Source organism: Diabrotica virgifera, chromosome 3, assembly GCF_917563875.1.
Source record: "Diabrotica virgifera virgifera chromosome 3, PGI_DIABVI_V3a".
NCBI classification, from domain to species: domain Eukaryota; kingdom Metazoa; phylum Arthropoda; class Insecta; order Coleoptera; family Chrysomelidae; genus Diabrotica; species Diabrotica virgifera.
In genome coordinates this window covers 223278127-223295663 of record NC_065445.1, presented here as the reverse complement: position 1 = coordinate 223295663, position 17537 = coordinate 223278127, and the positions used below count along the sequence as shown (strand labels likewise).

At 32.7% G+C, this 17537-nt stretch overlaps 1 protein-coding gene across 2 annotated transcripts in view; it reads right to left on the bottom strand.

The window, feature by feature from the left end:
• The window catches only part of LOC126881536 (adenylate cyclase type 8), a 1218021-nt gene that overhangs the window by 505377 nt on the left and 695107 nt on the right, over window positions 1-17537 (bottom strand). For both annotated transcript variants that reach the window (XM_050645865.1, XM_050645866.1), the window contains exon 4: window positions 9502-9646. In XM_050645865.1, coding sequence (XP_050501822.1) covers window positions 9502-9646 — 145 coding nt within the window. The remainder of the gene's footprint in view (window positions 1-9501; window positions 9647-17537) is intronic.

The following is a 17537-nucleotide window of genomic DNA, read 5'->3' as shown; positions in this document are numbered from 1 at the left end:
ATAAATTGCAATTTACTGATCTAAATGCGCGTAATTTGGAAGCTTATAAATCATTAATTTATATGTAGTCGCCAAATAATTAGTTTAACGCATTTTAAGTACCTACAACTTTCTGTTAAGCCGGGAAGATAGGGTGGTTCTCTTGCGAAGGGGTTGTAGCTCAATAATCGAAATGCCCTTGATTTAATAGTTTATTCTTAGAGTATATAAGCTATAGGAATTATATCCGCAATACGATATATTTTAAGTTTTCTCAGCATCTTTCTCTTAAGTTAAATCAATTAAAGGTTTGTTTGGGGGTGAAGGGGATGAGCTCAAAAATCGAAACTATATAATTTCAAGAGCTCATAAATAGCTCGTAATTCTGCCGCAAAAACCGATTCAATATTCCTATTTTTAAGTAGTGGGGGGGGGGGCTGACTCAGTCCCCCCCACTAGGGTATTAAATTCCTGCTCAGTGGAACGAGCTCAAAATTTTTAGTTTGCGGAATATGAGAGCTCATAAATAGCTCATAAATCAGGGCTATTTGTTTTTTAATTTTTGCAAGTGGGGGGGGGGGGGCAGCTCAACACGGGTTTTCACACCTGTCACCTGTAATCAGTTGGCTTTCACCTTTCTCTTTGTGAAGACAGAGAAATCAACTCAACCACCCACATGCTCGTGGTATAGTCATATGATGCTTTGAGGTATATCTTTCTTAAATTTCACCCATCGCCAGGGTTAAATAACACTTAATATGTATAACACGCCAATGTAAGGCTTTTAGTCGGCATTTTAAGGGTTTTAACCCATGTATTTTTGGTGGCTTAGCAGGTAGAGCTTGTGAGTATAACCTAATTTTTTATTTGGGTCAACCTTTAAATTTTTTACTCTTGTCTTCACTAATTATGGTTATACTTATTTTAGGCTTAGAACACTGATGATGTTCTCTTTAGAGCGAAAACGTTCTGGTTTTTAATGTGGCCCTTTATTGGGGTTTTAAATAAATACACCTCTTACACAGAAGATCTTTCTCTTCAATTTTTGTAATTAATGGTATATAGCCAGCTACGGGAAATTTTTCTTTATGGGTTTTAAGATCCCTCTCTACGTCGTCTATCCATCTTTTACGGGGCCTTCCTCTTGTTCTGTTTCCTTGGGGCTTCCATCTCTGGATTACTGTTACAGCTCGATTATCGGGCATTCTTTCTAGATGACCGAGCCAGTTTAGTCTTTGTGACTTTACAAATCTAACAATATCTGCGCTCTGCATTAGTTCATCCAGCTCGTGGTTCATTTTAACTCCCCATATACCATCGCTGCATTGGGTTGGTCCAAATATCTTCCTAAGTAGATAATACTCTATAATAAGTATACTAAAAAAAATTACTTAAATCGGACAAATGGTATAGGCAACTCGAGACATCTAACATGTCCCATATTTTTAAGGTGTTTTGTTAATTTTGTCGCTTAGTGTACTATAATCGAGGATATAGACGGGTTTAACAGAAATACAAATTTCAAACCAATCGTGGACGGTTAATGTTACATTTAACAACGAAGAACCATTTTTTCCAAAGAATCAGTAATTTTTTTCTACCTTAAGAGTTCATGTTTGAGTTGTTTATTAATATTTTAATATCCAAATAATATAAACAAACATTTTTCTTGATTTTCTCAATATTAAGTTAATGTCAATTGATTTCCTCTATAATCCTGAGCTGAAGCAGTCTACAGCGTCGAAAAGCAGTAAAAACTTTTTCGGTTTCCATACTTTTGGGGACTAAGGAAAGAAATACCTATTAGCTGCCTGGATTTGGGGCTTTTATATTCATACAACAACAACAGCAAAGTGGAATTGATTATCTTAAAACAATTAAGTAGGCGATTTCAAAGTTAAATTAGTTAACTGTTTAAGATATCGATGAAAAGTTTGGTAGAGTTTAATATAGAGTAAAGCTTAACGAAATTAGTGAGTGTTGTTAGTGTGGGGTTCAATTTATTACATATATAAACTTTAGGGAAACAAAATTTTACTTTTATAATATGTTTATTGTTAGTGATATATACGGACAAAAATATTGCATATTTTGAAATTAACGTGTGAAATAAAATTTTTTGTGCTGCTCCCAGTGTCATAGAAATAGGATTCCTTTTCGGAATGCGATGTTTTATTGTATCGTATAAATGGTATAATCGGATTTAATATGGGTTATATGGTGGCCAATATAATTTTTAATCTGAATTTCATCAAGGTAAGCATTGTCTAGATAGTAATATACCCGACAAATGGCACAATGCTGAAGTAATTCTATTGTACAAAAAAGGAGATCCCCATGAATTAGAAAATTACAGACCTATAAGCCTTCTTAGTCACTTATACAAACTCCTTACAAGAATAGTAACGAATCGCCTTAAAACTTGATTTCTACCAGCCAATGGAACAAGCGGGATTTCGTACCGGATTTGGAACAAATGATCACCTACAGAGCATTAAAACGGTAATAGAACAGACTATCGAATACATAGTGGAGTCACTGAAGGTTTTCACCTCCGATTTCGTTGAACCTTCATCGATTTTCATGAAAATTGGTGAGTAGTCAGAAGATACTTCAAGGAACGAAGGTGATATGATGCCAACTTGCGCTTTTACCCTGGGGTGGATGCCACCCCTTCTCGGGGGTGAAATTTTTTTTATTAAAAATAATACCAGAAATCCATAGAGGGGCAACTTCTAAGCAAAATTTGTTATATAAAGTTATTAACATAAATCAATACTTTTTGAGTTATTAAATATCAAAGATTTTATTTTTTCTTAAAAAATGCATGTTTTAAAGTTGTTTTTCACGTATTACTCAAAAACTATAACCTTTTGTAAAAAAGCTGTAATTAGCAAAATTAAAGATAATAAAAAATTTAATACACTCCCCGCTTAAAGAACTAAACTAATGTTATTTCAAAGTTAGTTATGGGTAATTTAATGTATATTTTTTTCGACGAGTACTCAAATCTAAGTATTCAAGCTTATATAACGGGAAAACGATGCATTTTATATAATATACTTGTTAAGCACTTGTCAAAGTAATTCGTAATACCTATCAAATGAGCTCCAGTAGAAGTTAATAGCATCAAAATTAAGCAAGGTATGATGAAAATAAAACAACCCTTTCGATTTTTTTAGGAAAAAGTGAAAAATAAAACATACGCTATTTCCACAAAAATTAAAATTTGTAGTAATCCTCACAAGAATTTCTTTAGGTTAACATAGTTAATGATTTCAACAATTTTGACCGGTTTAGAATGCATATTTTTGAAGAAAAAAAAAAGATATAATTTAAAAAAATTAGAATTTTTAAAATTATCGTACTTTTCATTTTCTTTTGATAATAACTCCAAAAATACTCAATATACGTAAAAAATCATATATAACTAAATTTTAGTTTTTTCTGTTCCAAATACTTTATCCATTTTACTATTTCTGTAGACTAAAAAATAGCCGAGATAGAAACGATTAATATTTCAATTTTGCTGCGAGAACCATGTAACCGGGGCCATTTAACCTTTTATTTTTAAAAAAGTAAGAGTTAAAAGACTAATTTTTTAATTAGTCTTTTAACTCGTTTTTTAATAGCTCTTGGAATCAACTTTTAATTAGTTTTTAGATGAACCTTATATCTTAAAAATTACCGGAGGTATTAACAAAAAAACAATAACATTTTTTGAAAAAAATTTTAAAAGATATATTTTGAAACATTTTTGGTGCATAAATTTTAATGCTATCAACTTGTTCGAGGGCTTGTTTGATAGATATTTATATGAACTTTGACAAATGATTATTAAGTTTATGTTATGAAATGCACCATTTTTCCGGTATTTAAGCTTGAATACTCAAATTTGGGTACTCGACGAAAGAAATATACATTCAATTACCTATAACTCACTTTTAGTTAACACTAAAAGGTTTTTCTAGTAAGGAGTTTATTTGATTTTTTATTAGCCTCAATTTTAATAATAATACCTTCTTTGCAAAAACTTATAGTTTTTGAGTTATTTATGAAAAATCGGTTAAAACATTCATTTTTCTCAGGAAAAATTAAAATCTTTGATCTTTAATAACTCAAAAAGTTTTGATTTATTTTAAAAAATTTATATAACAAATATCTATCGAATTGTGTGGTTATTTTTAATAAAATAATTTTCCGCCCCGAGGAGGGGTGGCATCCACCCCCAGGGCAAAAGCGCAGGTTGGCACCATGTCACCTTTGTTTCTTGAGATATCCTCTAAACACTCACCAATTTTCATGCAAATCGATGGAGGTTCAACGAAATCGGAGGTAATAGCTCATATCCACCTTCATTGACTATACTAACAATCGACCACTCGTTTTGACTTTTGTAGATCTCCATAAAGCGTTTGACACGGTAGAATTTGACAAAATTTTGGAAGCACTACAAGCATGCCGCATTGACTACCGATACACAAGGTTAATTTACAATACATACAAGAACGCAACTATGTCGGTGAAACTACATAAAAACACGAATATTGACGATAGAAGATTAACAAATTTGAAATTCGTAGACACAGTTTTATTATCTGACAACCTTAACCCGGCACCTGCCACGTGGCTTTGCAAGGCGCCAACTGCACGTGGGGTGCTCACAGCACCCCTTAAAAATTTTCTGTGATCTACTTGTTTAAAAAATAAAATAATGTGTCGAGTAACACAAGAATATAAAAAAACATGTTTTATTAACTTATTAGCCACTAATATGTTATAAAAGTTAAAAAATAAAATGAAAAAGGTGTTATAAGCAAATTAGCAAGTACCAAGTCGTAATAAATGAAGTCAAGTAAAATATCTAAAAAAATTAAGATTTAGTGAGTGTAGAGTCTATATCAATAATTTAAATCAGTTATTTCAATAAAAAATGTAAATTTGACCTGTTTATCAAAGATACAAAAAAAAATTTAAAACTTAAAGTGCCAGATGATGACACCCCAATTCGACTTTAGAGCTATAAGTTCAGAATGACACTAAATAACCACTTCAAACACTAACACATCTATGCTATATAATATTATAGAAAGCTACTATGACGCACAGCTCGGTTACCAAACTTGAAATACCAAATATTTGATAAAAATATGTTATGGGGTGCTGGTAGCACCCCACGTGGCAGGTGCCGGGTTAAGGAGATATGTACAATGCTACATGAACTTCAGTTAGTGTGTGCCAGTGTAGGTCTTAAAATAAACATCTCCAAAACAAAATTCATAACAAACCTAGTTCCTAGCGGAAATATCAATATTGGAGACAACGAAGTAGAGCTACTGGAAAAATACATATACTTTAGACACTAAATAAAGATTACAAGAGACAACCAAACATGCGAACTACGAAGAAGAATAAACCTAGCATGGGCAGCCTATGGAAAACTCAAAGACATCTTTAAAAGCGATATACCAATTTCTTTAAAACGTAAAATATTTGACCAATGTGTGTTGCCTTTGATGACTTATGGTGCCGAAACTTTGAGATTGACAGCTACAACTTCTAAAATGCTGCAAATAGCCCAGAGGAAAATGGAAAGGTCAATGCTGAGTATATTTCTTCGTGACCGATTAGAAATGAAGACTTAAGACGAAGAACTTGCCACTCAGAGTTGCCACCCTGAAATGTACTGGGCCGGACACGTCGCCCGAATCAGTGATGGGAGATGGACGAAGAGATTACTTGAGTGGAGGCCGAGATTAGACAAAAGTAGTAGAGGAAGACCACCTACTCGTTGGACTGACGATCTCAATAGACAAGGCGAAAACGGCGGGTTCGTTGGGAAAAATATTCCCATGAGATTTTTTTGCATAATTACATTCGTGAGACATCCCAGAATAAGGTTCAATAAGTCGCCCACGTGAAAAGTGGGCCAATTTTTTTCACAATTTTTTTTAATCAAATTGCAAAAATCAATATTTTTGACCTTGAAAATTTTTTTTGTAGGTTTTTTGGACCATTCTGGTTAAAAAAAGTCTTTCATAATTTTTCTCTAAAGTTGATCGTTTTCGAGTTATAAACAATTTAAAATAGAAAAAAACGAAAAATGGCGATTTTTAAGGCTTAATAACTCGGTTAAAAGTTATTATTATGAAAGTCACAATGTCGCCACCTCCAAAATTAACAGTCTGTATGAGGTTACATCTGACATACCGTTCACCGTATTATGGAAGCAATATTTATAAAACTTTGTCTACAGAAGAGATGGCGAACAGCACATGGGCGTAACCAGGGGGGTTTGGGGCTTATACCTCCCCATTGGGATGTACTTTGAGCTCTATACGCTTAACACCATACCCCTCGGAGACCTTCCAGTAGTTGTAACCCTCCCTTTTCAGTACTTGTAACCCCCCTTAGCAATATCCTGGTTACGCCTATGGAACAGTATGTCAGTTGTACCCTCATACAAAGCGTTAGTTTTGGTGGAGGCGGCATAGTGCTACAAGCTATATTGCTGTATTGGTTAGCTATTAGCTCTATTGGTTTGAAAGGGCCACGACGCGAAGTGAGCATTTTATTCGGACATTGGCCGAATCGAAATACCTAGAATAGACAAGGCGAAAACGGCGGGTTCTTTGGAAAAAATATTCCCATGAGATTTTTTTGCATAATCACGTTCATGAGACAATCCAGAATAAGATTCAAGAAGTCACCCACGCGAAAAGTTGTCCAAATCTTTTTAACAAATTTTTTTAATCAAATTGCAAAAATCAATATTTTTGGCCGGAACGGTTTTTGAACCATTCTGGATAAAAAAGGTCTCTTATAATTTTTCTCTAAAGTTAATCATTTTCGAGGTAAAAGCGTTTTAAAATTGAAAACAACGAAAAATGGCGATTTCAAGGCTTAAGGTGAAACAGTAGCGATCAACAGGTAGCTAACACGCGTTCCAAGATTGCGGCTGTAATTTTGAATATTTTTTCGAGATATTTGGCACACGTATTCGTAATATAATAAAGAATGGCGGTAGAGAGCCCAATTTGAAAAACATATTAATATGTGGAAATTACTCTGTAATTAAATGCAATATTAAAAAAACGAGCTTGTACCGCCATTAAGAAGAACAAAAAAATACACTTTCTTCAAATAAACTTTTTTATCCGATGCCTAGATTTTGTGTCATTTTGGAACTACTAATGTAATAAAAAATTTTAGTAGTTCCAAAATGACACAAAATCTAGGCATCGGATAAAAAATTTATTTGAAGAAAGTGTATTTTTTTGTTCTTCTTAATGGCGGTACAGGCTCGTTTTTTAATATTGTATTTAATTACAGAGTAATTTCCACATATTAATATATTTTTCAAATTGGGCTCTGTACCGCCATTCTTTATTATATTACGAATAAGTGTGCCAAATATCTCGAAAATATTCAAAATTACAGCCACAATCTTGGAACGCATTTTTGCTACCTGTTGATCGCTACTGTTTCCTCTTAATACTTCGGTTAAAAGTTATTACTTTGAAAGTCAAAAAGTAACTAAACTAAAGTTTAAAGCCCCCCCTACAAGATCCTCAAGAAATTTTTGTCATTATTTGATTACTAAGCTGTTATTTTTAAGTAAAAATAATGAGCACCATGCACGTATTAGTCGGCCGTCCATGATGAATGCGAAAGAGATGCCATTCAGGCATTCCAATGGCGCATCTCACTCGCGCTCACATTTACAGCCACGTGGCGTCATCGCCAATACGATCTTACCACTCATTATTAATAATTAAAAATAACATCTTAGTAATAAATTAATGACACAAATTTCTTCAGTATCATGAAGGGGGGGCTTTATGTTTGATCTAGTTACTTTCTGACTTTCATAATAATCATTTTTAACCGAGTTATTAAGTTTTAAAAATGGCCATTTTCGCGTTTTTCAAATTTTAAATTGCTTATAACTCGAACACGATCAACTTTAGAGAAAAATTATAAGAGACCTTTCAAAGTCAAAATATTGATTTTTGCAATTTGATAAAAAAAAATTGTTAAAAAAAATTTGACCACTTTTCGCGTGGGCAACTTCTTGAACCTTATTCTGGGGTGTCTCACGAATGTGATTATGCAAAAAAATCTCATGGGAATATTTTTTCCAACGAACCCGCCGTTTTCGCCTTGTCTAGAACGCGTTGTGGGTAAACGAAAGTACTCAGTTCTGGTTATTTTAGTTTGCGCAAACTCCGAAATCCGTTTGTCACGGTTCAGAAGTGCAGGTCGTGACATGTCACCCCCACTATCCTCAGTGGTAGCCACTATCCTCACTTTTAGGGAGATGCCTGTACCCTATAGCCTTGGTACAAAGCATGGAGTTCTTGACAAACAGTTTTCTGAAACCAGTTCCAGGCAGCTCCTGATTTTATTAATAACATCGGTGTACCTGATGAACAGCTTCATGTCTGTATAGAAGTAATGATGTCATCCGGGTCCAAACAAAGTTTCATCAGATATGAATGCAAGAAGAACTGTTCGAGCAAATCTTGCAAATGTGTAAAATCAAACATAAAATGCAATTCTAAATGACAAACGGATTTCGGCGTTTGCGAAAACTAGAAATACCCACAACTCGACGTGGGTAAAATAGATTAGATTAGAACACAATTAAACGTTTTTTCTTTTAAAGGAAGCATACTGCCGCTTTACTTCCAATAACGTTTTTATGATTTAATTTAATTTAATATTTCCCGAGATATTATATTTGTTTATAAGCCAAAAAAATTGTTTATAAATTTAAAATATTCCTGAGGCGGCTTAAAGAGTTCAATTTCAATTCTGTGTAGCACATTAGATAGGTACAGTGTCTTTTTATACAAAAATCATAGTTACTCTTATATATCATAATTATTGTGGTTATTATAACGAGCGTAAATTTTTAATTAACAATTCAATTGTTGCTAAACTTTTTCTTCAATTTCAATCGGCTTCTGGAATTATAATCTACACGAAAAGAGCTTTTATATTACCAAGTTATTTAATTATTGATAAACAATTACTTATCTAAAATTTTAGTTGAACATTAAAGATTTTGTTGGAAAAACCCTCATTTTCCGGGGAAAATTTTCGTCGAAGTAAATCGAGAAAAACTCTTCTCTTGGCAGAATTTAACTACGGTGAATTATTATTTTTGGTGTTTTTGATGTAAAGTTAAAATCTTTGGAGTTATCGAGCAAAAATTGAAAAAAAACACGATTTTCAGGCGCCATTTTGTTTATAAAAAAAGTAGCACACTATCTGCGGACTTTGCATACCTATATTATTAATATATACAATCATAAGATTCGATTTCAGCAAAAAATTGCTGGTAAATAACTTTTCCTTGTATTTTGCTAATTAGCCCAGAGTAGAAAGGTATTAATGGATTTAATGATTAAATAAAAACAAATAATTAAACATCGCTAGCAAATTACTTTTAACTAATAAAAAAATTACTAATATGTATTATGTTACTTTTCCCTTTTATATAAAAGGAGCACTTACCTTTATATGAATACGCATCCTCATCCAATTGTCGAATTGGTTTTTCCAGATTGTTGACATGTTCTTCTAGTTTTCCATTTTGTAGAGAGGCCGACTCACTCATGGGTATTGACGTGTGGTTGCTTAGACTATTGTCTGTACTGTCCTGAAAAACGACAGTGGTTTACAAAACGAAGCGAATGGTTTGCCTTTGAATATAAAATACAGGGTGACAATTTGAAAACTTTCCATTGCTATTAACTTTATTCCGGTAAATATTATAAAAAATCTGAGACATCTCAATTTACAATGTGAAGACTTTTAGTGAATATTTTGGACCCTCAATGTTTAACCATATAGCAATAGTAAATATTAATTTTACAATTTAAAAAAAAAGCCAAAAATAAAATGGCACATATCATATTAACGGGCGGCCCGGCCTTTAATTCACTCTCCTATGGTTATCTTCAATAATTTTTCTTAGAACTCTCTAAGTAATCACGAAAGATACTTGGTAATTGGAACTTTTTTTCTACATAATCAATGGAGAGACTGAAAACTTTCCTACAAAGAGAAACACGCCAGGGGCAAACTGGAACAAAGGTAAAGGTACTCAAGACCACCTTCTGAATATCAGACAAATAGTAGAAAAATCAAGGGAATTCAATATCCCATTATATATAAATATGTTTTATAGATTACTGCAAAGCCTTTAACAGGGTCAAACACGCGTAGCAACACATACGACAGATACTAAAAGAAACAGATAGGAGTACCACAACAAGTAATTTCGCTTACAACTGAGCTATACGAACACATTACTGAAACAGTTACTACAAATTATCAAACGAATTCCATCCAAAACAGGATACCAAAACAGGATACCAAAAAATGATTTATACTGTCACCACAAAGTTCGAGTCCCGAAAAGATTGGTCATAAATTATACCACACATTCCGTGGTCAAAAATAGTTCGGTTAAACCTAACTTAGCTTAGTACAAAAATGTGCTCATAAAAAAGTTAGAGCCCTTTGAAGTTACAAAATGAAAATCGATTTTTTTCAATATATCGAAAACTGTTAGAGATTTTTTTTTTAAATGGACATGTATCATTCTAATCGCAGGAACATCTTAAAACAGAAGTATAGTAAAATTTGTCCACCCCATAAAATGTTATGAGGGGCGTGTTCCCTTAAACCCCCCAAACTTTTGTGTATCTTCCAATGAATTCATTATTGTGGTACCATTATTTAAAGACAACGTTTTTAAAACTTTTTTGCCTCCTAGTGTTTTTTCGATAAGCCAGTTTTTATTGAGATGCGGCTTCTTTTTTAATATATTTACATAAAAAATTTATGGGGGTTTTGTTCCTTTAAACCCCCCAAATATTTGTGTACGTTCGAATTAAACTATTATTAAGGTACCATTAGTTAAACACAGTACCTTTAAAACATTTTCGCCTCTTAGTCTTTTTTTTTTTTTTGATAAGTCACCTTTTATCGAGATGTGGTTTCTTTTCAAAATATACCTAAAAATGTAAGTTATAAATAAATTTTCAGATTATTAACAGGTGTCTATAATCATACATACAGTCGTAAAAATGAAAGAATACCCACGAACGATCACATCAATCACTTATTTTGTATTTGCTGTCTTTTTCTATAAATAATAAACGTTTGTTATAGAAAAAAATAGCAAATACACAATAAGTGAGTGATGTGATCGTTCATGGGTATTCTTTCATTTTTCCGACTGTACATACCATATACAAATATGTGGTGGATTCGACAAGTAGTCAAAATATCTCGATAAACACTGGCTTATCAAAAAAGTACTAGGAGGCAAAAAAGTTTTAAAAACATTGTGTTTAACTAATGGTGCCATAATAATAATTTAATTGGAACGTACACAAAAGTTTGGCGGGTATAAGGGAACAAAACCCCATAAAATTTTTATGGGGTGCACAAATTTCACTTTAATTTTTTTTAAGATGTTGCTGCCATAAAAATTCCACATGTTAATTTTCAATAAAAAATTTTTAAGAGTTTTCGATATGTGAAAAAAAAATCGATTTTCATTTTGTAACTTCAAAGGGCTGTAACTTTTTTTGTGTGCACTATTATACATAGGTCAGTGAGGTTCAATCAACCTATTTTTGACCCCAAAATCTGTGGTATAATTTATTACCAATCTTTTCGGGACACCCTGTATATATGGGAAGCATATCATGGGAAGAGCGCTTGAATAATGGGAAAGGGGCAGCTCAAGAAATGACCAAATAATAAACGAAAACCAAAGTCAAATATTTGGTCTGCAGTTAAACATATCAAAGACAAAGATCATGATAGTGGATACATTAATAGAACAGTCATCCACACCTAGCCACGATCGGCCAGTTTGAGGTTGTGAGTTCATGCGTATATCTAGAATCATTGGTCACAAAGATAGGCTTACTATAGGAAGAAATAATGATACCTAGATTATAGTTATAGAATAATGATAAGAAATAATGATACCTAGTTGTCACCTAAACTCTGCCATGTAAGGTCCTACCTACAAATAAATATTCCAACCAATACCAACACTGGAACAGGGGAAGTTTTAATTGTGGAACAGGTTAAAAATTTGGAACGTCAGACTATGAGAACGTCAGATGTATTTTGTCCGACAGAACTTCCAATTGATTTGCTACCCTTTCATTAAACTCTCATGCAAAAATCAGACTGCTATTTAACCCCTGTCATAATTCCTGTCATTTGATATATTCTACGTGTTCCACTCATTATAATTCCCATTTGGTGACAAATAGCAGCCTGATTTTTGCATGAGAGTTTAATGAAAGGGTAACAAATCAATTGGAAGCTCTGTCAAACAAAATACATGTGACGTTTTCGTGGTCTGACCGTTCTAAATTTTTTACACGTTCCACAATTAAAACTTCCCCTGTTATAGTGTTCCTATGTATCAAAGTTTTTCCGACTAGACACCCTTAAGCTATTAACAAATTTTCAGCTTGCTATTAATCAACTTTTTTTCATACGCGGGATCCAGACCTATACGAACGACAATGGTTGTGTAGGTTCAGTGTTGTATTTTGCGCTATCTGACGCGATTGTTGAATTTATTTTGTTTCGACAGTCCCAACTTGTCTTGAAATAATCGGGAGTTTTCAATTCCGTAAGAAATGTAAGTAGATTTTTGTTATTAAAAAATTTCAATAGTAAAATGCAAATGCATGTAGATTCTAACACATGATTATAGAAAGCACCTATACATACATATTTAAAAAAAAGATATTAATAATCTTAAAATATCCAATTACATTACCACCAACACAATTGTGTGGGTTGGGTGATGATCATTGTCGTTCTCTCATTTTGCAGATTTTGATTTTAACAAACCAGAAGATATCAAGGAGGTAATGAACATTATTAATGAAGATTCAGAACAAGAAAGCTGTAGTGATGACTCAGATTTTGATCCGACGTGGAGTAAGGAGCCAAAGAGCCTTCGCGAAAGCCTCGGAAACAGCAATTCCTCGATTCTCACCAAGAAGGAGAAGATACTCCTGGGAATTCCCTAATTAACAACAAAAGACCGTCTTCCCAAAATGACATTGAGGTTGCTGGTCCTTCCGGTGTAACTGCAGCTCCCATATTAGATCAACCACAAACTAGTGAATAAATATTGCCAAATATTGACCAATTAACTACAGCAAGATTTTGCAGAAGGTCGGGTTGTAAAAACAGAACCCATTTTAGATATCTTAAATGTGTTGTTTACCTATGTCTCACCAAAGACCAGAACCGTTTTTGGACATTTCATACCAAATAAGATGCCACAGTTTGCGTAAAGAAAAACCCAACCTACACAATTGTGTGAGTATATTATTTCTAGACACCCTGTATAAAGAATTATTTTATCATTTATCCTGTATTATTTTAGACATAAGAACATAGAGTACAAACTTTCGAAATATTTGTTGAACATTTTTTGTTGCCGTGCTGAATCTATTCATAAGAGACCGTTCACATGACAGGCGATTACCGCTCGTTTTGATAACGCGCGTTGACATGTGAACGGTCTAAAGTAAAATGTAATTGTAATGTAGTTGTAAACGCGCGTTAAGCGCATGTCATGTGAACGGGCTTTAGTCTGTCTTTCTGCGTCGACGTACCCTCGCTTCGGCAGCACAGTCAACACATGTGGCCTTAGGTTAAGTGTCAATCTGCCTCACAAACAATTATTTTTTAAAATTGGCGCTACTGATTAGCAGATCTACAAAAAACCAAACGAGTTTTTTTTTAGATATTTTTTAGAGTTAAGAAAAGCAGATTTAGGTGAAAGTCTGGCCAAAATTATTGCTGATGATGTCTACATATGTTTTGCACATTGGTTTAGATATTTGTTCCTCTTGTGCTTGTTGTGTCTATTCGTTTCGGATGTTTGCGACCATCATGGTAATCTGTACTTTGCACATTGTTGCTCTGAAAAGATTTTCTATTGTTGTGTTGAACCACTTACGTAGATTTTTTAGCTATGAAATACTTGGCCTTCCTGGTCCTCGCTTTCCTTCTACTTTTTCCTGTAAAATTAGTTGCAGTACTCCACATCTCTCGCCGTTCCTCATTATGTGACTAAGGTATTCGATTTTGGCTATTTTTATTGTAGTCTAGGCGCCAGAGGGGTCACCGTGTCCATTTCAATTCTGATGAACAAACTCAACGGTTTCTTATGAATTTTTGGCTGCTGATTAAAAATTTCGAGCGTGAATTTCGATCCGAGTGGTCAAAAAATTATTATAAACAATTAAATTGTTTATAAGGCTCTGGCTCATAAACTAAAAGAGATAAAAAATGTTTTAAATAAAATTGGTTCCTTAATAAAAATCGAAGAAAAAAGTGTTTACTAAACTTAAATCCAACAATTAGAACTCAAGATGTTGTAAAATTAGTGCACAATGCCAATTGCAAATTGCAAAATAAGTATTTTTCGAAGCTTTATCGATCTTAACTTGGGTAACTTGGCTTCTACGCATGCAAATGAGCTTTAAAAGGTCTCATTTTAAAGCAAAATAATAGGCGTCCAAACAAAGTTTGGTAAATTACTTTATCTTCATTTGTTTTAAGGTTATACCCGTTTGAAGCTATAATTTAAAAAAAAATTGTACATTAATTTGTTTATAAGAGTTTCAAGCTTTGAGCTATAAACATTTTTACTTTAATTAACAATAATGATAAAGAACTCAAAAGGAACAATTTGAAATTATGAAAATGTTCGTTAAGTTGGCCAAAATAGTTTATTTTTGGCCAAGACATCGATATTTTAATAATAATGAAGATCGGCTCACAGTCAAGTAAGTGACGAAATTCGTAGCCAAAATATCGATATCTTGGCCAAAAATAAACTTAAGAAAATTTTTTTAACCTTTAACTACACGCGCTGGCGTATTTTGTACGCCAGATATAAGAATTCAACTGCAAATATATTTAAAAATTTAATTTTTGACTTTGTTTATCTCTGTAATAACGTATCACTGGAATGTGCTTTACAATTTGGTTTTAGTTTCGTTATAATCGGCGTTCTGGGAAGATCGTAATTTACAGTTTATTATTTGTTGTTTCCGGTGGTGGACAATGTACGCCACGATTATACTAATATAAGTAGTAATATAAGTATATATTTCAATTGTTTTTTAGTCATTATGGCACAAAATATATTTTTCTTTATAAACAATACTTTTTCTCCTGTAAAAAATCACATTTCAAAAAGTTTTTTATTAGTAATATTATTTATCATTTAATCCAGTTATTCCATGATTCCAGTTATAAATCCCAATTGGCTTACTGAGAAGGAACTCCAAGTATTCACTGATGCCGAATAAGGTTTATAACAAACAACTAAGTGTATTTTTCAAAAAAAAAAAAAATAAACAAATCCGCTGTTTTTAAGTGTATTTTCTTGTGGCGTATATAGTACGCCACGCGTGTAGTTATGTTATAACTTGATGCGCGGGTAGTTAAAGGTTAAGCTCAAAATGTTCCCTTTGAGTACTTCTATCATTATTGTTAGTTAAAGTATAAATGTGTATAGCTCAAATTTGCTTGAATTCCTTATAAACAAATTAATGTACAATTTTTTAAAGAAAATTATAACTTCAAACGGGTATAACTTAAAAAAAAATGAAGATGAAGTAATTTAACAAACTATGTTTGGAAGCCTGTTAATTAAGCTTTAAAATGAAACCTTCTAAGGATTATTTGAATGCGTAAAAGCCGAGTTACGATCGATAAAGTTTCGAAAAATAGTTATTTTGCAATTTGCATTGTGTACTAATTTTTAGTCCAGAAAGCCACTGCGCATCCGCTAGGGAAAATATTCTAATTCGGATTTTTTGCACAATCTTACTCAAAAAGGACTCCTTTTAACAAATTTGCATGTTGCCAGGACCAAAAGGTGGTCAAAAATTTTTTAAACGTTTTTTTTTTGTTTTTTTCCTAAAATTATTTTTTTTGCATGGAAAAAAGTTTTTTTAGGTTTTTTGGATCATTCCAAACAGAAAAGGTCTTTAGTGACTTTTCTCTAAAAATGATAGTTTTTGACATATAAGCGAATAAAAATTGAAAAATTGCGAAATCGGCCATTTTTAGTCCTCAAAAACTATGTGAAAACCTGAAAATTTGAATGTTGCCAAGGTAGGTAGATATTCTTTAAACATCGATTGATGAAATCCCTAAGAGTTTTTTGCAATACAATATTCAAAACTTCTTTGTTTTTTAATTGCTAATGAAGCGTGCGCGACACTATTTTCCACCAAGAGTATGGTGCAAATGAAAGGAATAAATTCGTTATTTCGTAAACCGGCGACTTTAAGGAAAAATCCCGAAACAGGTCGATTTTTATTTTTAAGTTATGATATTGTGGCATATATGATATACTAGTGACGTCATCCATCTGGACGTGATGACGTAATCGATGATTTTTTTAAATGAGAATAGGTGTCGTGTGCTAGCTTATTTGAAAGGTTCTTCAATTCTCTATTCAGTAATATAAACATTTACATAATTATTTATACAGGGTGTCCAAAAAAATTTTATTAAATTAAATTATTTGACAAAAAAAGAAGTAGAAGGACACCCTGTATAAATAATTATGTCTACATTACTGAATAGAGAATCGAAGAACCTTTCAAATGAGCTACCACACGATCCCTATTCTCATTTAAAAAAATCATCGATTACGTCATCACGCCCAGGCGGATGACGTCACTAGTATACCATATGTGCCACAATATCATAACTTAAAAATAAAAATCGACCTGTTTCGGGATTTCTCCTTAAAGTCGCCGGTTTACGAAATAACGAATTTATTCCTTTCATTTGCACCACACTGTCGGTGGAAAATAGTGTCGAGCACGCTTGATTAGCAATTAAAAAAAATGAGTTTTGAATATTGTATTGCAAAAAACTCTTCGGGATTTCATCAATCGATGTTTAAAGAATATCTACCTACCTTGGCAACATTCAAATTTTCAGTTTTTCACATAGTTTTTGAGGGTTAAAAATGGCCAATTTCGCAATTTTTCAATTTTTAATCGCTTATATGTCAAAAACTATCATTTTTAGAGAAAAGTTACTAAAGACCTTTTCTGTTTGGAATGATCCAAAAAACCTAAAAAAAACTTTTTTCCATGCAAAAAAAATAATTTTAGGAAAAAAACAAAAAAAAAACGTTTAAAAAATTTTTGACCACCTTTTGGTCCTGGCAACATGCAAATTTGTTAAGGAGTCCTTTTTGAGTAAGATTGTGCAAAAAATCTGAATTAGAATATTTTTCCTAGCGAATGCGCAGTGGCTTTCTGGACTATTTACAATATCTTGAGGTCTAATTGTTGGATTTAAGTTTAGTAAACGCTTTTTTCTTCGTTTTTTTTTATTAACGAACAAATTTTATTTGAAACATTTTTTTATCTCTTTTAGTTTATGATCCAGAGCCTTATAAAAAATTAAATTGTTTATAACAATTTTTTGACTACTGGGATCGAAATCCACCCTCG